General features: G+C 48.0%; 7 protein-coding genes across 7 annotated transcripts; 5 read left to right on the top strand and 2 right to left on the bottom strand.

Annotated features, from left to right (window-relative positions):
* Window positions 1–733: 733 nt before the first annotated feature.
* On the top strand, window positions 734–3187 carry N7500_003874 (DUF2461 domain-containing protein; the record flags this gene model as incomplete). Its single annotated transcript, XM_056675020.1, has 8 exons — window positions 734–1295; window positions 1352–1467; window positions 1527–1580; window positions 1699–1718; window positions 1775–1845; window positions 1944–2146; window positions 2774–2914; window positions 3149–3187. The coding sequence occupies 8 exons, from the start codon at window positions 734–736 to the stop codon at window positions 3185–3187; spliced, it is 1206 nt and encodes a 401-aa protein (XP_056535545.1).
* A 5078-nt stretch (window positions 3188–8265) lies between these two features.
* On the top strand, window positions 8266–9748 carry N7500_003873 (Zn(II)2Cys6 transcription factor domain-containing protein; the record flags this gene model as incomplete). Its single annotated transcript, XM_056675019.1, has 4 exons — window positions 8266–8415; window positions 8486–8812; window positions 8865–9206; window positions 9269–9748. The coding sequence occupies 4 exons, from the start codon at window positions 8266–8268 to the stop codon at window positions 9746–9748; spliced, it is 1299 nt and encodes a 432-aa protein (XP_056535544.1).
* A 92-nt stretch (window positions 9749–9840) lies between these two features.
* On the top strand, window positions 9841–10032 carry N7500_003872 (uncharacterized protein; the record flags this gene model as incomplete). Its single annotated transcript, XM_056675018.1, has 1 exon — window positions 9841–10032. One exon carries the CDS (start codon window positions 9841–9843, stop codon window positions 10030–10032), a length of 192 nt encoding a protein of 63 aa, XP_056535543.1.
* Window positions 10033–11854: 1822 nt separating this feature from the next.
* N7500_003871 (serine/threonine-protein kinase) lies at window positions 11855–15866 on the bottom strand (the record flags this gene model as incomplete). Its single annotated transcript, XM_056675017.1, has 5 exons — window positions 11855–12090; window positions 12144–12476; window positions 12526–14411; window positions 14471–15199; window positions 15250–15866. 5 exons carry the CDS (start codon window positions 15864–15866, stop codon window positions 11855–11857), a joined length of 3801 nt encoding a protein of 1266 aa, XP_056535542.1.
* Window positions 15867–16948: 1082 nt separating this feature from the next.
* Window positions 16949–17660, bottom strand: N7500_003870 (nuclear transport factor 2 family protein; the record flags this gene model as incomplete). The annotated part of the gene is made up of 2 exons (XM_056675016.1): window positions 16949–17339; window positions 17581–17660. 2 exons carry the CDS (start codon window positions 17658–17660, stop codon window positions 16949–16951), a joined length of 471 nt encoding a protein of 156 aa, XP_056535541.1.
* Window positions 17661–19659: 1999 nt separating this feature from the next.
* Window positions 19660–20283, top strand: N7500_003869 (uncharacterized protein; the record flags this gene model as incomplete). Its single annotated transcript, XM_056675015.1, has 1 exon — window positions 19660–20283. The coding sequence occupies one exon, from the start codon at window positions 19660–19662 to the stop codon at window positions 20281–20283; it is 624 nt and encodes a 207-aa protein (XP_056535540.1).
* Window positions 20284–21113: 830 nt separating this feature from the next.
* N7500_003868 (uncharacterized protein) lies at window positions 21114–21584 on the top strand (the record flags this gene model as incomplete). Its single annotated transcript, XM_056675014.1, has 1 exon — window positions 21114–21584. One exon carries the CDS (start codon window positions 21114–21116, stop codon window positions 21582–21584), a length of 471 nt encoding a protein of 156 aa, XP_056535539.1.
* Window positions 21585–21916: the final 332 nt, after the last annotated feature.

The raw sequence follows: 21916 nt of genomic DNA, 5'->3' as shown, positions 1-21916 counted from the left end.
GGATGAGTAGTGATGTCGAGACACGGCTAACATTTCCTGTTGCAGGATACCACAATCTCCTTCAGAATGACGACGAGATACATCCAGCTGCTCATTAGAGGAGCGTGCCAGATAATATACATGGTCTCCATCTGTTTCGGGCGGCTTGCCATCCCTGTATACCATGCAAAGATGCCCATCCAAGTTTGAATACCCAAAGTCATGGGCTTGATATTTGAAGAATGGCGCGAGAGACGTCACCGATTTTTTGGTATTAGATAGCATACACGTGGGTCAGAGGCTCGAGGTGAAGTCGATGACATTCTGCGACCCCTGCAAAGGCAGCAATATGTTCAGCACAGCTACTAGTGCGAGTACCAGTGGGCCACGCGACCACCAATATCGCATATTAAGTCTCATCGGCTCATATCGGAATATATTATATGTGATTGGATGGGACAGATATCCCCAACAGTGGCATTTTCCATATGTCCAGGTATAGATATGATACATCCGAGGGGGAAAACGAAAAAAACGGAAGGGCGCTCGTACTAAAAGCGGAGCCGTTTGTTACAGCCGGTTTTTAAGGCGGGCCCTTTTCTGTTACCACTTTTGTCATCTACAGTGTTTTGCTTCATTTCTGCCTGTCTCGGTTTCCAGATTGGCGATAAAATCGGAGTTTTCGAGGCTACTCAACACATAGGAAGGAAAAAAAATTCTCTGAAGTTCGATCATTTGTATTAAAATCATCAGTATGCCACGAGGGTCCTCTCGACCTGATTCTGCGTCGCCTGAAGCGCCTGTGGCGCCAAAGCGACGCGCTTCAGCCAGACTGTCCGCCGCCGAACCGGAGGTCAAGCGGGTCAAGTCGAATGTCGACCTGACCCTTCGCCAGACAAAGTCTACGGCCAGCAAGAGCAAGTACTTTGAGCCAGAAGACTCCGACGAGCCTGACTCGGAGTCCGATGCCTCTGAGGGGGAATCCTCTGGCTCTGTGTACGAGGAGGCAAGAGAAGAATCTCCCGCCGAGGAAACGGAGCCGGAAGAACTCTCCGACACCGACGAGGACGTGAAGAACCCCAGCGCGAGGGCAAAGCAACGACAGAGCATCAGCAGCGGAAGCAACTCTATGAAGGGTAAGGAGCTGTGGCGAGAGGGCGTCAGAGCGGGCCTGGAGCCTGGGCAAGAAGTTGTCATCGCAAAGCCCAAGGCCCGAGACGCGGGGAAGACCCCATACCAGGATGAGACGCTACACCCCAATACCCGGCTGTTTTTGATCGATCTAGCTGGTAACAATGACCGCCAGTGGCTGAAAGGTGCGAAGCATATGGATTTATACCCCAGTTTTCAAGTTGCTGACTGATTTGAGCAGCCCATGATCCGGATTACCGAGCGGCAAAGAAGGACTTCGAGACATTCGTCGAGTCCCTCACGCCGAAGATTGCAGAAGTAGACGCTACCATCCCCGAGCTTCCTATCAAAGACCTGGTAGGCTTGCGGATACTTTTGTCTTCTATTTGTGTCCGACGCTCACAATTTTGCTCCAGGTATTCCGCATTCATAGGGATGTTCGCTTCAGCAAGAACCCACTTCCGTACAAAGTAGGTTATCTTCCCCCTTGGGTCCCTGTCGCTGTGATCGTCGCACGTTTGTGTGGTGGGTTGTACATGTAATACTGTGGGCTCGTTAGCGATGCCTGTGCTGACTGAAAGTGTATAGACGCATTTCTCTGCCGCCTGGTGAGTGTTGATGCCCGATGCCTTTTTGAAGAGATAAGTCACTGAGCAGGGTGCAGGTCCCGGACTGGTAAGAAGGGTCCATACGCAGCATATTATGTCCACTTCCAGCCAGGTTCTTGTTTCGTTGGTAGGTTGCCCCTCAGCTGGTTTCCGCTGTCGCTACCGCCATCCTACCTTTCCCCTTATGATGCTCATCCATTGTGGCTAATACCACGCTGTGTGTAGGCTGTGGGTTGTGGAACCCCGAGTCGGAGCCACTTGCACTACTGCGAGAAGAAATCGACGAGAACTCGGCTGGCTTAAAGGGGGTACTCCGGGCGCCGGAGATGCGTCGCGAGTTTCTGAAGGGAGCGTCCGATGATGACGATGCGGTTGTGGAGGCTTTTGCACATCACAATAGGGAGTCTGCCCTCAAGACGAAGCCAAAGGTAGGAAGCTTTCTGTTGTCTATTCCCCCTGATCCCAAAGTATGTTGTCCATTGAGACCGACTTTACTCCTTTCCGTCATCATCTTGTGGTTCGGTTGCATGGTCAGCTGTTTGTTTATGATTTATGGATTGAAACGTGAAGGGTTGGGAGATAGGGGGCACGAGGTTCGCCATCGAAGTTGAATCTATCGTCCGACCGGGGTTGATCTTGGGAATCACTTCTATCTTGATCAAGGAGTGACATCTTCAAGAGCTTCAAGGGCTTTTCAAGAGCTTCTGCAAGGCAATGGCTTCAGAACTCTGACCAAGGAGATGCCTTCAGGCTGCAACTATGGCTCGAAGGTGAAAGCAACCCGGCACATATGGATCAAAACAATCCAAATGTTCCAAAAGCTTCAATTCCCCTTCCAAAGACATGTGGAAGACAGGGGGGAAAGCTCAACCCGTGTTTGGGACCAATTTTTGCTCCCGAACCACCATGGAACCCAAAACCCGATTTTGGCAGGCTCTCGATGGGGAAATCGCAGTTTCTAGAATGGGATTTTGTTCTCACGCCGTCGAGTTTGGTTCCATGGTTCACATTCACGCCAGGCTCCACGATCGAGATTTACGGCTGACACATCCTAGGGTTACGAGGCAGACAATAAGAACATCAAATTGCTTCGACTACGCAGTTTCACTATTGGGAAACCCATCGCAGATGATGCACTCACGGGAGACGATGCTCAGGAGAAGATTGCGGCTTTGGTTGGGGTCATGGAACCTTTCGTAAGTCCATTCCCAATCCCGATTTCCATTTCCCGGGTTTGCCCCCCTTCTTGACTAGCCTGTTTTCCTCCCTGAGCTAGCCACTTTGGCGGTGTTAGCCGTCCCTTTTACTCCGTACCCACCAAACCAGAACTGTGCTGGGTTTTTTTTTTCCCTTCCGCTTTGACAGGACTGTGGGACAATAACCTTTATATTGTTCCTATATTTTAGGCTGACCGCTTCTTTCTCGACTAGGTGACGTATCTCAACAGTGTAGTGATGCCCGATACATGATTGAGGACAACTACCCGCGTCTATCTGGAGAGGGGGAAGAGAGATCTGTTTTACCTTGGGCCTTTTACGAAGTACTTCTGTTGAAGAGTCCTGATGGTATGAAATTTATATTACCTGTCTAATATTTCTTTTTATTTTAATTTTCCTTCAAATTGCCTTGGCTCGGGTTTTTTGTCTACAACACTCGACTTGAAACCGGCATCCCCCACCTTGACGCCTCCTGCACATGGCTTCTTTCGTCAGCCCCCGCCGCGTTTCCTGGATTGCTACTGCAGGTCTAACACTGGCGCGGGACCGAATAACGTATCTAACATTTGTTCTGCACTGTTATCACCTCATGCACTGCCGCACTGCTGCACCACTGCACACTTACACGGGAAACACTCCAATTTAAGACATTACTACTGCATTTCCCCTCAACATGACACATATACAGTTCTAGACACTTCGGTTCAATCCTGCCACCCCGTGTCAGCACCCAATGGCTTCAAATCCCCCTCTCATGCATGCAATCTCCAATTTAACCTTTTTGCCATCTACCACTTCCCAACCCACACCTGGCATGTACAATCTAGCTATGCAAAAGAACACAGAAATTTCCAATTGCTATCATCAAGTTCCTCAGTTGACGCACATGATATCACGGCAGGTGCCCGCCGTTCGGCCCGTTGTCGGGCATGTCCGCTAGGCTAACCTTGGGCCTGCAGGCAATGTGGATTGAGGCCGGATAGTTCTACTCCGCCGTCCCAGATTTTGGGCTTTGGGATGAGCACCTTCCTTCTCTGGAATGGACTCCATTTATTTGACTGGGTGGTATTGTTTTGTTTCTTCATAGTGCATCCTGAATGTGTTTGGTATGCATTGCGGAGTTTTGGTTTCTGGTCGATGCTGTTCGTTTTGGGCGTCCACGGATGTCGGTCCATGTCTTGGTCATGTCTCCACTCGATACTCGTTTATCTGCGATGCGGACAGTTGGGCAGCTATATCGTGGGCTGTGTTCGGTGTACCAGTATGGAGTAGTATATTGTCATGGATCTTCACGTATCAAACCCAGGGTTGTCATTCCCACTAGTATCGGGAACTGGGCCCCGGTGACCCCGTGGCATGGTGTTGCCTGCAAATTACAAAGAAGTCCTCAGTAAAATTCGAGAAATCGATCAGAATTGACCGATTTGGACATGCCGATTTGGACGCTCGGAGAGTAAGTTGACACATGGTCTTGCAGGCACGTGGGACACAAACCTCAAAAGTGTGGAACTTGGATAAGTCACTAGATACACGGAGAGAAACACAGGCAGAATAGAATATACTAAGGCATTGCAAGGTATACAATGTTACTTTGAGCTCTTGACAGATCTTTAGGGCTATGGGTTTGCGGATCGCGGAGGTCTATGCCCCATCTCCGTAAAAGCGCTAACTCATGTTCCGTAGATATACTTTTCAGATCGATGTCTGAATTCTCGAAATATATCAGATCTACATTCCATTGACCAGGGGCTGACAGCATACATATGTGTACACCTGTCGTTCAATGTAGACTAGGGTAGAAATAATCACATGTTACACTTTTGTCTTGTTTGTTCAGCCACGCTGCATCGACAGGAATGATGTTTGTGGAATTGGGAACAGGCAATCACCTTAAAACCAGGGATCAGGGTAGACGGCCGGGCGTGCGGGGATCGACATTTAAAACCTTGAGAGAGTCGGTCAATTTCATGAGCCACCCGCAGTTGAGTTAGGTTAATGATACCGATCCCTAGGGGCATATGGACGCAGATCAAAATGCACAATCCAATCTAACCGAATCGCACCTAAGCAGTTTCAAATGCGAAAAGTCAAAAGAAAGCCTGAATAAGCAAAAGTGACTTGAAAAAAGCAAGAAGACAATCGGTTAAGCCGCAAATTAATTACGGAGTACGGAGTAAATATGTCAAAGTCACTAGCTCCACGCGAGATCCCGAGAAACTACTTGGCAAGCATCCAGAAAAAGCAAGGTGAGATTGACTCGCTTGTCTCCCGAATGGCGCCCAAATAGAGTTGAGGAGGTCTAGCATGCATGGCGGTCCCAGTTTTGGTTTTAGCTGTGTGACTGACGAGGTATATGCACGATGGTGGAAAAGCACAAATCAGAGGCGACCGCTAAGCGAATCACATAAGGGGCAACATAAGAAACTCGTTCCAGCCGACGAGAGAAAGGACCAAAGAGCAAAGAGCAAAGAAAGTCCAAAGACTCGGCTAGTAATGACCTGCCGATCTCACATATGCTGTTTCCCAGGATCAGGTAGTCATCAGGCATCTCTCATCACACGACCTGCACGTTCGAGTTCGTTGTACACCGACTCTGAAAGCACTGCCTCGTTCCGGCTCAGTGCAGGGAAAAAAACCCCCTTGCCACGTCAGATCCGCAGCACAGACCTTAGCCCTTTCATTTTGTTCTCATTACAGAGTACTATATTGGTTCATATGGTGTTCCCGTGACTGTAACGACATGCGGGCTGCGTCTATTAGTGCCCGACCCGTCTCCATCCTTGCTGATAGACGCGCTCCCGTGTGGGTAAAGGAGGGGATTGTATGGCAAATAGAAATTGGAACAAAAATTAAGAAAACTAAAACTCAAACGAATTTTTAGTCGAGTAAAAATAAAAATAAAAATAAAAAATACACCAAATGAAAACTTGAAACGAGAAAAAAAAAAGTACTTCGTACAAAATATTATAAATAATCAAAACTTTATGGAACGTCGCAGCCTGCAAAAAGGCCCGGTCGGAATGGATCCCTTAGCGTTGGGCGTTCAGTTCGGAAAACCAGCGCTCAGTCCGTGTCGAAAGGACTAGTTTTGAGGACAGCTAGCGCGTCCTTAGAACAAACAGTATCGAGTGGCCAGCGTTTTTGGATCGGGTGGATCATGGAGCGTCTCTGGAGAGCACGCTAGAGGGGACAAAGCTGAACAGGCCACGCCAGAGAGTGGGGAACGGAAAGACGCGGACGGCAATGCAGTCGATTGGGTTCGAAAAACGTGGCCTGAATTGTTTGATATTGGTACTCTATTTTACTCCGTTTTACGGATAGTGCATACCATATGAAAACGGAAACCTGAACCGAAAACTACATACATGTACCTATCTGAAGAGGAATCTCCTATTATCATACCATAGGATCGAACTGCTTAGCATAATTAGATACAACATAGGATGGGCTAGAACTTGCAAGCATACCTAGGTATGTGTTCTCGAGACAAATACTGTACTGTAACAACCGAGGTATTTTTGCCAGATGGCACACATGCATAGATCGGCGGGAAGGCCGGAGCGGCCCGTGGGACAAGTACCCCGAAACCTGATTGATTAATCCTAGCAATAGTACTCGTATTATTACAATTTACTATATTATTCAATCCATGGTTGCGAGTGTGGACTGCGTTTTTTTTTTTTTCCGTCCTCATGACTATCGGTGATTATTCATATTAAATCCTAAAACCCACATTCTCAGTTCTACTGTAGATGAATTGGGCGGAAAACTTCACAGGGATTGGCGGTGACGGGCGTACGCTAACGAGCCCCCCCCCGTACAACGTGGTTGTGGCTCTTGGACAAGGAACCCGCCCTGTCAGCGCAACGCTAATGCAGGTTACCTTGGCTCATTATGGGCTTTCCGGTTCCAGTGCTACAGCCCTGGGAACTTAGGGCACTCCACCTCCGCTCTGTCTTCTCGCCGTCTTTCCCTCCAAAGCCTGGTTCAATTTCAGTATGAAGAAAGGGATCCGCTATCGCCACACTGTTTTTTTTTCCCTCATACTTCGCGCCAAACTTCCATATCCAATGATCGTATTCAAATGGATGCTCCTTCGTGTTGAAGAGCGGCGAGTGGTCCGGCTGTACCCCACTCCCTCAGCTGAAGTCTGATCGCCACACTTTCACCGCTTGAATATTTCTTTCATAGTACCGACATGCAGTAGTTTCATGTACTTTGATGGACTAGGTAGTCCTGGTTAAGGTGAGATAATTCATAATATTGTAAACGATCTAAATTAAATGGTTCGAAAGATATGAAAAATAAAATATATTCAAACCACCGACATGCATGGGAATGTGTCGCCCCGACCCGAGCCCATCGCCATGGAAAATGATCCTGGTTCCGCGGGGCCGGTTGCGGTTGTGCGACTACGGTCCGAGGCGGTCGTTCGTCCATGGACGGTTACGCAGCAAGGATCACTCGGAGGAATTGCGTGCATGGATTGATCCATGCAAATGAGAGGTCACCTGCCACACTGGTGATGTCAATCTTGACGGTTGGATTCATTTATCTGATGTAGAGCTTTGTTATCTCCGGAGAGATATTGTCCCAGGTGATGGAGAGTGGCGAAAAAACGTGGAAATTTACTCTCGGGCGCTACTGCTAGTTGGGGGAAAAAAGGACAAGAAAATAGAAAAATAAAGGAAAATAAAAGCGGTCGCCGTTCTCGGCTTCATAGCAACCAAAGTCTGGTACGCTAGATTGAAATCCATGGTTCAAAGCCTTGTCACCAACCTTGGAATGTTTCACCTGACGAATTGAAAGCGTAATGTAAGGTCATCCTTTGCCGTATCCATGCAATTCGACGCCAACTTGTTACCACATTGTATAGATACATACAGTAATCCCCCCTCCATGTCTATGGGTCACTGGCGCCGCTTTAGCCCGCGCTGCCCGGGCTCCACCCCGTTCTCTAAAAATTCCCCTGTGCTTTTCCAATCAAATAATTCGTTTCCTTTTATTTCGTTTATCCCATTCCGATCTGAGCTTCTTTTTCTTCTCTCTGCTTATCTCGTGGGGTTTTTTTCAACTTCCTTATACCTGCTCACGTCATAATCGCCTTTTTTTTTTCTTTTTTTTTTTTCCTATTTTTTCCATCTTCCCTATTTCCTATTTCCTTTTTCTGTTTGGGATCTTCCTGCATCTGCCCTTCTTCCCCTTCCCCTGCGTGACCGCGCTATGCTCGCTTTGTCTGTGTGAATCGAATTCCCCTTTTCAATAACTCGAACGTCACATCCCTGCATCCTTGACTCATCTCGTCTTACTTCACCCCCCCAGCAACACAAATGTCGGGCCTTCCCAACGATCATGACCCGAACCGTCAGGGTGATCCAAACCGTCAGGATTCTAGAGACAGAGATCCTAGAGATACAAGAGATCCTCGAGATCCTAGAGCCACTCAGTGGAACAATCCGGAGGATCAAGCTCCCTACCCAGTATGTGCTGTCTCGGAATCGGTTCACAACGGCTGTGACTTTGCGGATCCGGTTGCTGATAGCTTTATAGTATCCGCCAACCTCCTACCCTCCGCCACCTGATCAGGACCGTGCCTACCAATATCCTCCTCCCGCACAATACGCGCCATCGCAGTACCCCCCTCCTCCGCAGTACGCCCCGTCACAATATTCCCCGGCGCAGTATCCGGACCCAAGATACCCGCATCCACCAGCCATGAACGCCATTCACGGAGCGCAAGATCCTTACCGCCTCCCGCCTCCGCCGGGTCCTTATCGCGCCGATGCATATGGACCCCAGGCAGGACAAGGACCTTACCAAGCAGCAGCTCCACGACAGCGAACGGCCATTGCATGCCGGTACTGTCGGCGCCGGAAGGTACGGAAATCGCCCCTCATCTCAGAGCTACGCGCTAATTCTTACTTGATAGATTCGTTGCTCTGGATTCGAGACTTCTGCAGATGGACGGTGCAGCAACTGCGTCCGATTCAATCAAGATTGCATGTTCACTCCGGTCTCCTCGCAAACACAGGCCTTTGTGCCCGCACACACCGCCTACCCTCACCTACGACCTGGACAGAATGGACCAGGGGCTGCGGGCCGCGGTGGACCGCCTGTCCTGTATGGTGCCCATGGACAGCCTCTGCCCCCTCAGCAACAGCCGCAGGGTCCAGAGACCACCTTGCCGCCGCCTCAAGGGATGTACTATCAAAATGGACGACCCCCCATGGATGGTGCCCCGCTTCCCCTTGCATCAACCATGCCTGATCCGGTAAGGCCGCCATTCCCCCTTTGGTAAGAGAAAAAGACCCGAGCTGATTTTTTGATGCCCAGAGACACCGTCGAGGCTCAAACTCTGGATTTGAGTACCCCGATCCAACCAATCTGGCCCCTGTGACACCCGCGGGGTCTGCCCCAGGATACCAAACTCACACTACGCCGAGCCCTTACGCATATCCTCCTCCGCCTGCTCACGATCGACGCACATCGCCACCATCGGCTTATAGCTATGATGCACGCCCCTCCTCCTCACCTCACGGCTCGCCCTTCCCACCTATGCAGCCCCACCAGGCGCCTATGACTCCCCACCAGGGCAGCGTACCCCCAGTCTCGGCTCCGCAGGGTAGCGCGCCAATCAAGCAAAGTGGTACCCCTCAGCCAGGAGGTGTGACACCGCCGCCAACCTCTACTCCTGGTGGCTCGCAACGAGGTGGATTGAATGTGCGCGATATGCTGAACCCCGGCGATTCCCAAGGCCGCTCTAGTACTGATAGCGACATGCTCAATGCGCTGAATCGCCGCGGTCCGCAATAGTAATCTTTATGTTGCTATTGGATATCCTAGTTCCACTAGGAAGCGCACGAAAAATGCGATACGGAAACGGTGAGGAATGAGGGCCATTCGGAATGGACCGTGCGCTGGCCACACGGTCCGGGAGCCATGTGTCGAGTGCTGGAATTGGAAAGCAAGATTTGAGGTCTCGTCGGGCCGTTGTGGGACCCGACTCTCCAAATTTAAGGCTGCAAGGGGAATTTCGGAATCACATTCCAGGCAATGACGAGTACCTGGATGAACGCCACAAGAACGTCACACTCTGATCTGTTACAAGGTCACAAAAACGCGAACCCACGAGCTTCACGAGCACGATTTTGAACTTGATACTGAAACTTCCAGACTTATGGGCTCTGGTTTTATCGGCATATGAACTTTTACTTCGCTATTTCTTTTTTGATCTCTCTCGGCTTCGATATCTGACTAATTGCGAATCCAATTGGATTTGCGCAGAGAGTGAGTTGGTTTTCCAGAATGCATGCAGTTCCTGTGCTAGCCTCAATCGGTTTGACCCGCATGTCACGGAAGTCTATGAATGCATTCGGAGCTATCAAATCACACTCTGTCCGGCTGTCTTTTCCGAGGAATCCATTCTACTACGAGGCCAAAGATAATTGTCCGCATTGCTATTTGATTTTCGGGTGGCTATCTGTTTGTTTTTTTTTTTTTCGCAATCTGTTTCGTTTTCACTCATCGCGTTTTTGCACCGTCGGCTGTTGTCTTTTACTCGGGTTCGTTCTTCATTTTTATATTACTGGGAAGGCATTCGTCTCTTTACTCTTTTGACATCTTTCACGATGTATGTGTGTGGCCATCTGTTTGTTCGCCTACGCGACTAAAAAGACGTGGGTCGGCTGTGTCATCTTTTCCCCTTTGATCATCATTGGACCTGTTTTGAGCTTTATATTTGTTTCTCATCTTTTTTTTTGCTACTGTCTCTTCGCTATCAAATATCTGCTTATACTTATATCCGGAGGTTGTCTGATCACTCTTTCTTGCTATTCACTTATTACCGCATGTTATTTTCACCTTGGGATCTTGTATCTCTGAGCGCTTTCTGATGAAATTCCATGCAATCTATACCAAGTATTCCTCCCTGTCTTTGCAGATCCAATCGATCCGATCTGAAATCCGATCTGGACCGCATTCCTAGTTTTCTTTTTACATGGGAGTTCCATTTTCCCTTACTTCCCACTTAGCCTACTTTTTATGTAGAGTATCAGAAGGGTTGGATGCCTTCTAGGTCTCAGTGTGAATAGTGGTGGCTTGTCCCCTGCAAAGGGGGAATCTTGGCTTGCATAATCCAGATCAAGTGCATTCTTTTCATGCTACTTCATGCACCTCTGACATCCAGCGTTGCCTAGACCGCTTATGTACGTATGTACGTTGTAGACCCGGCAGGGGTAGACGTATGTGTCTCGATGGAGGTACCTACATTGGGTATGAGAAGACTTCCCACGTGACTTGCCCCTAACCTGGACGAGGATGTAGGACTACTATATGTCGGAGATGGTCTGATGGATGGACAGTACTAGGACAGATACTTTGATGGGGCTATTTAGGTACATGGATATCTCCAAGGGTTCGATGATTTAGAACAGCGATGATATGGGTAGAGTACGAATATCTCGGGTACCGAAATTAAGCATTATGCCAAGTAATTGACGTGCCAAAATCAGAGAAAGGGGGAAGAACAAATGACTTGATGATCTGCTGGGATCGGCGGGTAGGGAACGAGAGGACCTCGAAATGAAGGAAACTTGAGTTGAAAAGAAATGGATAATTAACAAGTAGAGAAAGTGGTTGACAGACAAGAAATGATTGGAAAGAGAAAGGAAATGGAAATATGGGTGCAGCCTGCAATGTTGGGCTGGTGTAGATTCTGGAGTGCTGCATAAGATGAAAACGAGTGTGGATGTGGATGGTCAGATGATGAGATGCAAAGTGCTTTTGCAAGGCTGGAACGTAACATGCTTGTGAGATGGTTGCGGATGCAATGCTGAGAAATGAAAGACAATAGTTGGTTGACAGTATTCAAAGATAATTGGTGGCGAGATCGAGGGGATATCAAAAAATCGGTGAAATAACTTATTTGCGGTTGGGGACGGAGTCGAGAACGCGGGACATCTTTTTTGCACGAGATGGGTCCTCAACAACCATGCCGCGGCGCATGAGAGTGCTCTGCACAGTCTCGACAACCTTGTTGAAAGATGAAACGGCGCCACGCTCCTGCTTGAAGCGGACCAGGCTGAGATTGGCTGGCTGGCCGTACTCAAGGACTGTGTAAAATTCAGCAGTAAACTCAACCTCTCGAAGATAGAGGACTAAAGGTTGATGGTTAGTACATGTTCCAGATCAGACGAAATGAGTGGCTTACAATTTGCTTCGCTGACACGACCGTGAACAATGCTGTTGGTCTTATCGAGGTATACATCCTCCATGCCGAAATCCCGCCACTCGCGAAGTAGCTTGTACAGTTCCTTGCGTCCCTTGACCTTTGATGTGCTCAACGCAATGACTTGAGTCGCAGGTTTGATCTGGAAAACCCGGGCAAACCAGTTGTGATTGGCGATCGAGCGGCGTTTGTGGTGGAATGGGTTTAGAGGATCGTCAGCTTCGACGGAACTGTCGGTGTCTGCAAGTCCCTTGCACATCAAAGAAGAGTGGCGAGCATCCTTGGCTACTTTGATCTGTATATCCTTCTCCTTGTCTACAGATCGGTTAGAATGTTGGACAGAAGTTGCGGATGTTACACTTACCAGCAAGAGGTTCTTGCATACTCTGGTTGGACTTTTTTGTTAGAAGCTTTTTGAAAAAGCTACCGCCAAAACGATCAATAGATGGTTTTCGTCTTGCGACTGACTCTGTGTTCTCTTTTTGTGGAGGAGAAGCGGGCTGGAGGGTGATTGGAGTGTGCACAGTGGTGCCTCCGCTGGGAATAATGAGGTGGCTGTCCTTTGGCGGGAGAGTAGGAGGATTCTCTGAGCCCTGGGGGCGATGCTTGAACCAAGACCATTTCTTGCCTTCTGGAGCCCGGGCTGTCGTTTTCTTAGGGGACAGAGGAGCTTCTTCAATTGGATCCAATCCAATCGGTTGACCAGCATGTCGAGATCCAATGGAAAAGTTCTGTTCGTCACTCGGGCAGTCGCTTGTAGCAAATTCATGGACATCCGATGATACGAAATTACTGGAGTTCTTCTTCCGAATGGTCAGGGGCTTTACTTCCTCCATGCAGGAGAGTGAGCTGTGAGGGACCATCCGGATAGTCCCCTTGGCATGGCTCCCCTGGGATTTGGCGAGCGAAGTCCGTAGCTTTTGCTTGCGCTTAGGGCTATTCTCACTGGGACCGCGGATGGGGCTTGCAAAGTCCTCCTTGATAACAGGGAGCAATGCCTCGTCTGGCGGAGCGACGAATGGATCTTGGGAAGATGATGCCTCCAACCCTCTCCTTCTGCTATTCTGTGCCTGATCTTCTTCAATCAAGCGATCGAGATGAGTGATGACACCAGAAAGATAGGCGGGAACATTGTCATTTCGGCCCCGACTGTGCTCAATGAACTTTTGACGTGTCTCGGTCAGTACCTTGATATTATAAGAGTGTGCTGACTCCTGCAAAGTATTAGACCCTAGGATGGTTGAAGTAGCTTGAATTTGCTCGGGGCTTGCCATAGAAACTGGAGTCGCCGGTGTTTCATATCCAGATCCACCGCTCGTAGTGCGAATTGTTGTCACAGAGCTTCCATTGAATGCCTCTTCGCAAATCTGACTCAGCTCGTGGGATACTTTTCGAGTATCCTCCTTCCATGTGTAGTCTGACTCACGAACTTTTCTGACTTGCCCCATGCTCTTCACCTTCGGCCCATTTGCTCGGACCACAGTTGGCTGTGCTGGTAGTGGTGGACTACTTGGCATCTCCGGGATATCAACGCCCTCTGCCATAAGTTGCAAACTGCAGGTACTCGGTGACCTCTTCATCTCACTTTTCTGGCTTGTATTTGGTGGTGCAATCTTTCTCTTCTTGGATTTGACACTCGTGGATCCATGAGAGCGGTTACGAGCGTGGTGAAAAGAAACGTTACGACGATAGCTCATGGAACGTGCTGATATCCCAGGTGCACGGGAGCTGGAATGAGGTACCTTAGAAGAGACGAAAGACTTCATGGAGCTAGGCCCATGCTTGCGCTTTTGGAGAACAGTGAATGGCGAGTCATCCGGCCCATCCAATTCCTCTGGCTCTTCCTCCTCCACAATTGAAGGGGGAGGCTTAACCCTCGGTGACGATGACATAGCTTCAGATTGCTCTGACGGCTCTCGGTGGACAGTAATATGGGCATACTGGGCCTCGGATGCCGCGCTGCCGTGATTGGGTGACCTGTATGGGTCATAGCTCTCCATGGTACCCGAGGACATCGGCTCCTTGAAGGAGTTGAGCCGCCGAGGGAACTCTCTCACAGATGGGTACTGAGCGCGGCGTTTGGAGCTACCCTGACCCGTATGGCTGCGGCCTCGACGAACTCTTCCACCAGTGCGAGAGATGTGGTGATAGTCACTGGCTGAGTACTCCAGAGGCTGTCCTTGGTAGTTCTCCAGCTGCTCATCGCGAAACTTTGCCAAGGCATTGTAGAACATTCGCTCATGGGTCGGCCTGAGAGGGATTTGTTAGCAACTTATAGCTCGTTTCGGTTACTGGCGGGTCGTGCTTACTCGATGCATAGAAGCCTTTGAATCAGGTCCTCGGCTTTAACATCATGCCACAAAGTCTGCAAATTGCGCAGGATATCCAGATCAATGTCCTGCTGACAGGACAAAGTTTGGCCGCAGTCCTTGACCGACAGCGCGGGAGGAGGGCCGACGTAATGGTCCACCATGGCATTGTGAAGCTTTTCATACTTGGTTAGCAAAGGATGTAACCAAATGTTTTTCATGGATATCCGATCCTCCGGGCGCTTTTGGAGAATACGCTGGATGAGATCGGCTGCTTCATCGCTCAACTCGGAAGGAATAACATAGTCTCCTTTCTTCACAAGCCGCAGAGTGTTCCCCAAATCCCCTCCGTCGAAAGGTAGATAACCGGTCAAAAGGGCATAGAGGATAATACCGCAACTCCACATATCCGCTCTATCACCACGATATTTTCGACCGTAAATGATTTCAGGTGCCGCGTAATGAGGGCTACCACACGAAGTATTCAACCAGTGACCCGCAGGTTGCAGCGCAGCCATACCAAAATCAGCAAGCTTGACATTATGATTCGAATCAAGTAAGATGTTTTCGGGCTTCAGATCGCGGTGGCAGATATTGAAACGATGGCAATACCCAAGGGCCGCAATGATCTGCCGGAACAATCGCACGGCCTCTTCTTCGGGTAGAGGTCCATTCTTCGACACATAATCAAACAACTCTCCACCCTCGACGTGTTCAAGAACAAGGTACCTAGATATAGAGTTAGTTTATTTTTCATTCCAAAGGGAGTGGGCACAAACAATTCCCCGCGGTTTTCCCAAACATCATAGAGACTGATCACATTGGGATGTTCAATCAACTTCATGATGACCACCTCTCGTTCAATTCCACACGGCATCTGCCGGGTTGCTGGGTTACTGGGAAAGTTTCCCATATTACGGTCCATTGCCGCGATACTCTCACTCTGAACCATAGCAGCCGACTTTTTTGACACGATCTTGATGGCAGCCGTATGTCCGGTGACGGCATGCTTGGCCAGTCTAACCCGTCCAGTGGCCCCTTTCCCCAATGTGCGTCCCAGCTGCCATGGTCCCACATGTGTCTTTCTCTTTCCTCTGCTTGACAGGATGGACGCCGCTGACATGATGGAGTTCCGGGCTGAGTTGGGCTGGAAATCCGTGGCCACGGAAAGGCGCTCGTTCTCCTTGTTCCGTTGCGGGGTAGGAGTCATACAGAGAGACATCCGGTCAGGACTCTTCAGTTGCTCATATTCTTCGTTTGTCATGCGTGGTGTCTCGATATTTGGCGATTTGGAGTGGTTCATCCGGCTCGACACATCTCCCAAGGGCCGTCGCCTTCGCTGAGATTCATTCATCTCTGACAATCTCTGGTCCATGCTCGAGGTGGTGTAAGACATGTTGGTGCTATCCAAGCTTCTCTCTTCTGCCCAAGCTTGAGTGGTTTTGTGGTCAATCTAGATCACGCATTAGCTGTTTGGTCAACGTTGAGAAAGATATCAATCCCCAACGTACAAGATATTAGGTGCAACGCAGAAAGAAAGAAGAAAAATCAACTCCTTCTGGTTGTCAACGAGAAGAAATTAGCTGTAAAGATCGGCTCCAGAATCTTCTGGGAAAGAAAGACGAAAAAGACCAAAGAGTGACAAGGACTGGTCAACACCACATCATCGAAGAAGATGCAGCGGGAGAAGGGAAAAAGGACAAAGATCTCAAAGGACAAACCCCAAACCACTGAAAATGAGATGAAAACACAAGATGGAGGGGGCAGGATGAAAAGTGTCGATGTTGAGCAAACGGTTGGCATGCTGGGTCTGGAATGAGAGAAATTCCTTCCTTCCCATCGGAATGTCCTTGTCACCGTCTACTGTTTACTATTTACTATATGCTATTTACTACTGCCTGACCCCATGTATACCTCTTCGCCTGTCGGTGTGGTTTGGCCTACCACGGTGACGAGGCAGAGCCGTTCGCATATCTATGCCACTATTCACAGTCACACTTCCACCACTCCAACTACTGGCGCCTAAATGAACGGATCTGTCTTTATTTATTTTTTTCCCTTGTATTTTAGAGTTCTAGTTCCAGTGTCAAATTCAAATAAATAAATATCGAATAGTTTAGACTCGCATAATGCGCTCTCATTGTCAATATCAATTGCGATCGACAGGAGAGACCACATTCCCCTAAAGAAGGGGTATAATAACAAAGCAACCCACAACTCCAGGGTCACAAAGCCATTCTATTTGTACTTCGTACAAGGGTCTTGTTCGGGTTGAGCATTCCATACTCCTAAGCTCTCCGTGTTCTTATCTCCGGTTCTTGAGTTCAAATTAAGGGCCGAGGCAAAGCCACACAGACGGTACATACACCTTCTCGCCTTCCTTATATGGACTTTCTATAGAGCTTCGCAGGACTAGCGCAATCATCACCTTCTCGGGCTTAATTCACGTATTCGCATAGATTCATATCCATTGTTTCTTCACCAATGCCGTTCGCTAATAGATACATCGTTCACATCAACCCCATCTGTAAACCATCGTCCCTCGCCATTCCCTTCGGGTCCGATCAGGATGTCATTCCCACTCATCATACGTTTCCGCATCTTTCCTTTCTCATCAAACGTCCAGTCTTCCAATCCATAGCACCGCTTCCAACGCATTCCATCCTCCACATCCTGAAACTCATACCAAAACTGTACAGCGATGCGATCATCCCAGAAAGCGAAAAGTTCCTTTCGAAGTCGATAACTCTGCTCACGCTTCCATTTCCCTTCCAAGAACGCAACGATAGACTCTGTGCCGGTAAAGAACGAGTCTCGAACACGCCAGATACATGTTGGGGTGTATGCCTGAGCGACTCGGGCAGGGTCCCTAATCATGCATGGTCAGAGCGGTCGGAATCACTACGTCATCTGTTTTTGCAAAAACAGTATTCCACCTCTAGAACGCAAGATGCACCCTTCCCGCTAGAGGTATGCTCAAATATGTCCAGGGCGATCTGCACAGACACATACCACAAGCTGGTAAGAATGCAAGGGATGAAACCTTCAATGCCCTTCTTTCGACCACATGGTCTACCAAGGGTCGTAGAGATAAGAAATCCGATACGTACTTCGTATTCCACATATCCTGTGCAGCTTTGACTTTTTTCTGCGCAGTTTCTTCGGTAAATGGTGGCTTGAGATCCGCCATGGTAGATAATTTCGGGGGGTATGAGATCAAATTTGTCTTCAGGTCGCATTGCGAGGTTGAGAAGCTTAACCCCTTCCAAGCCCTGGAGGACCCGTAGGCACCTTTGGTCATGTTCACGTAAGGCTGTTTCACGTTGCCGGGGAGGACTGTTCTGACACCAATCAAGGGTTTGTTGTTTACTATCAAAAAACGTTGGAGAGTTGTGCATGAGATAATTATCTGGATAATTATATGGAACAATCTGGATAATTATATAGAACAATCTTGCTTGTAAGCAGAAACTATACAGTGCGTATCTCTAGCCATATAAGCAACAAGCACATATCGTACTAGATCTTGCAACAAAAAGCATATGTTTTGGCTCGTGGTATCTAACATAAGTCTGCTTAGTAGACAAGTCAAACTCTTCTCTCAGTTGATGCTCAAACACCAGTGTAAGTGCTAGACTGTTCGTCTATCATAAAGGGTTTGATAGATTTTTGCCGTAGATGTGGAAGATATATATATCCGCTTCCTAACTACACGCTAACCCACCACCTTGTCAAATTTGTGTTATCTCACGCTAAGCTTCTAAGTAAATTAAAAGTGAAAATTGGATATTGAAACAGGGAATTATTATTCCCGGACAACCATGTATCCATACATATTGTTCCATTCATGATCGTTCTGGCCTGAGCTCTCTAGTGCATGACACGACGCCACAATATCAGATGAACTATGTTTAGGCCGCAATCTACAAGGCTCGAGGGTAGGAACATGAACGTCTTTTTGAATTTCTCTTCATTGCTATTCTCAGGCAGCTGGCCTTTCTCTATAGAGACATGATTCTGTATCAAGATTGTCTAGATTCATGGCCACCATCAAGTGCATCGATCCATGACGGTTTGTCATGCGCCCTTGTTTGTACTGTTTGCACCAAAACCCTAGATTGTTTGGCATTCTGGGTTGTCTCCCCTTTCACTTCCCACGGTTTTGAATTGTTATACCACAATGCTGTTAACTGAGATCTTTCCTCCAATGATGATTTGTATATCTCGAAAACTTTGGAATCTCCTGCAGAATGTCTTTCCATTTTCAAGACATTAGCCTTCATCATCAATTAAAGCCTCTGACATTCGAAATTCAACAATTGTTACTTTCAAATTTCCGATTCGTTGAACTTAATCAATGAATGTAGGGCGACTTGGATGATATATCGCATATCATGGTTGTCAAAATTCATCGATATTACGCTCCAGAGATTTTATTATATCATTATGTGTGATGGCCAACGCTTCATTGGTCCTATTGATGATTCCACAGGACTGAAATATCTATATTCCTAGCAAGAGGCGGTAACCGAGGAGGAAAAGAGCCCATCTATAGCCAGAAAGACAAAAGCACAGAGTGAAGCTGATTGCATCGTTTATAGCAGCTCTAGGTGTTAATTCATAGCGCAAGTCAATGTAAAGTATTCTATCCAGCACTTTCTTTATCGGGGTAGTAAATATCAAAGGCTCAAACATGGACCTACTGATAGTGACTCCGTACTATCAGGCACTTTCCAAGTTCATTTTCACTCGACGCCACTAGCGATAATCGCTATCAACTTCCCGCGGAGTTCCGTGTGTGGTCAATGAGGCTTACAATACTCCGTAGTGTATCCCGCAATGCAAGCAAAACAAGCCACATCCTACCCGGACAAGCTTTAGTTCCCGCGCTAAGATCACGCTAGTCTTCCCGAGATCCCGAAATTCCCCGTAACTGGCCTGTATCAAAATTACCATGGTCTAGTCACCGGTTCTAGTCAAACCGCCCTTTAGATCAGAAATCTGACATCTCTTTCTCTCTCTCTCTCTCTCCCATCAATGCCACTTCTCCCATCTCATGAAAGCATCCTCAAATTGACAAATAAACTTTCTCCATGGCCATCCTCCAACGGCTCCATTTTCATCCCCGACTACTTGGTCGCGCTAGACGAATCCGAGTCCACTTCTCTACATCTTGCTGCCACTTACAGATGATAATCGTGGACCCTACACCTATCAAACTAGACAATAGCGGCACTGGTCCCTTACGAGTCCCTGGTTTTAATGGTATTCCTGTGCACTATGAGCATTCAAAAGATAATCGGTTTGCTCATGGAATCGCCGATTGGAGACAAACTCCCCAAGTATTTCTACGAGAGCTTTGCATGCTTCAATTCATGTCGTACGTTACAGAGCAGCCAGGATGGGAGAACAAGTGCGAGGATCCGCAGACATTGGAAGAATGGCACCAGCACGCGGATTTAGTCTTCGATCTCGATGAACCCTTATGGCAGTGGTGTGTACGAGAATTGCGAGACAAGGCGTCTGATTTCAAGCGCACTGGCTATGTTACTGTGTTTGATACAGACTCACGGGTCATCAAGTCCCAAGTTTCTGGCGATCTTCTCAAACAGCTTCGCGAATCCACGTCGCCACTTTTTTCGAAATCGAAATTGAGATCTGCCTTACCTTCTGCCTTAGCGGACCCCCCTGCAGTTGATCCTGAGAGTCCAGTTCGACATGTGGTTGACCCTTCTATGTACCCTCTTGTTTATGGACGCACTCTAGTTCTTACCGACGGTGGAAAGGTTGATATGGAGAGACCTGAGTCCTAGAGACCCCTATAGGCTCAGATTACTCCGATTCCCAAGGAACCTTCCTTCTACGAGAAAGAGATACATTTCAAAGAGAGAGAGAAAAAGACGAGAAAGATTTGCGTGCTGATCAGAAGTCTTTCTACTGGTCGAATGCCTTTCAGTATATTCCTTGTGAGGTTACTTTGAACCAGCAAGGAGAAGTAAAGATTACCTCTTATATCAATGGTGTGCATCCAAAAGAAAGGGATATATATAAAGCGCTCGAAGGGCTGATTTCGGCTGCCGTGCAACCGTGGAATGAAATGCTTATCTTTGGGGACCAAGGTCGGACACCCATTCGAATCAGAACTTATGACTTCCAAGTCGAAGATGGTTTGAATCATCCTGAGAGTTTTCGATCTATGACCAGAGCAATATCGGGAAGTGTGCGTGTCGCAGATGAAGAATGGCCGGGTATTATATCGCAAGTAAGAGAATATCTTAGTCGTCCTGAGCCCGAGAGGCGATACCGTGTATGGCCTGACACTGGGTACCATGATATTGTTGCTAGTATAAAGCCACAGCAATGGAAACCTTCCAAGGAACTAAAACAGCTAATCATTTCCAAATGGAAGCGGCTATATTCTGTGAGAGGAGTAGAGCCAGGGATCTCCTTCACATATGATGAATGGAAGAAGGGTGAAAATACAGGACGCGCTATTATGCCCAAATACTATGATCTTGATGATAGAACTCCCCTACCTCCAGACCCAGATCACCAGTACTATTCTGTGTCTCTCTAAGGTCAATTTGAGGGTCTGCAAATCATTGTTCGACTGTCAACTATTGAATTGACACCCGAAAATCCTATGTATGAGGGTGATTCTCATTACAACGTTGCCGGTATCCTCAATGAGCATATTGTCTCCACAGCCACATGCTACTTTGATATACATAACATCAAAGATGCAAAGGTTTCATTCCAACAGGAGACAAAGATAGACAGCTATGAGTTTAATAGCGAGAAGTACTATGCTATGAATCGACTCTTTGACGTTCCCGAATGGGACATAGACAGTGGTACTTTCCCGGAGGCTCTACAGAATATAGGATCTATTCCGATTTCACGGAGTGGACAGCTACTTACTTGGCCAAATACCGTGCGGTTCAAGGCTGAGCCTTTCAGTCTCGCAGACCCATCTCGGCCAGGCTACCTAAGATTTGCGACCTTGTGGTTGGTGGACCCGCATTATCGAATCTGCTCAACTCGAAATGTGCCCCCCGCAGGACCCGAGCTGGGTCGAAACATCACAGTCAATGGAAAACGCACAGAAGCATGATTCAATGACACTTGCACAGGCGGTCGAGGTTCAAAAACAAATGAGGCAGGAGAGAGACAAGATCAGCGGTTATTTTCTTAGGTGTGCACACATGTTTCACGACTATGAGCACGAGTATCACTTTTGGATACTCCCAGCATCAGGAAAACCCTGGTGCTAGTACCAAAGTCCCACAGTACATAACCACATATACATAAACAATATATCGATCCCTTAGAAGATTATACTCGCAAATGCTCATGCCACACCCGGCCCTAGGGTAGATTTTCCCTTTAAGAAATCATGCTGTTACTTAACCTTGTGCGATTATCTAGCTCGGTGCGAAGGCTATG

This window comes from Penicillium coprophilum, assembly GCF_028826855.1.
Source record: "Penicillium coprophilum strain IBT 35676 chromosome Unknown utg000002l_segment0_segment1, whole genome shotgun sequence".
NCBI classification, from domain to species: domain Eukaryota; kingdom Fungi; phylum Ascomycota; class Eurotiomycetes; order Eurotiales; family Aspergillaceae; genus Penicillium; species Penicillium coprophilum.
The sequence above is the reverse complement of the archived record's forward strand: the minus strand, read 5'-3'. Positions and strand labels throughout refer to the sequence as shown.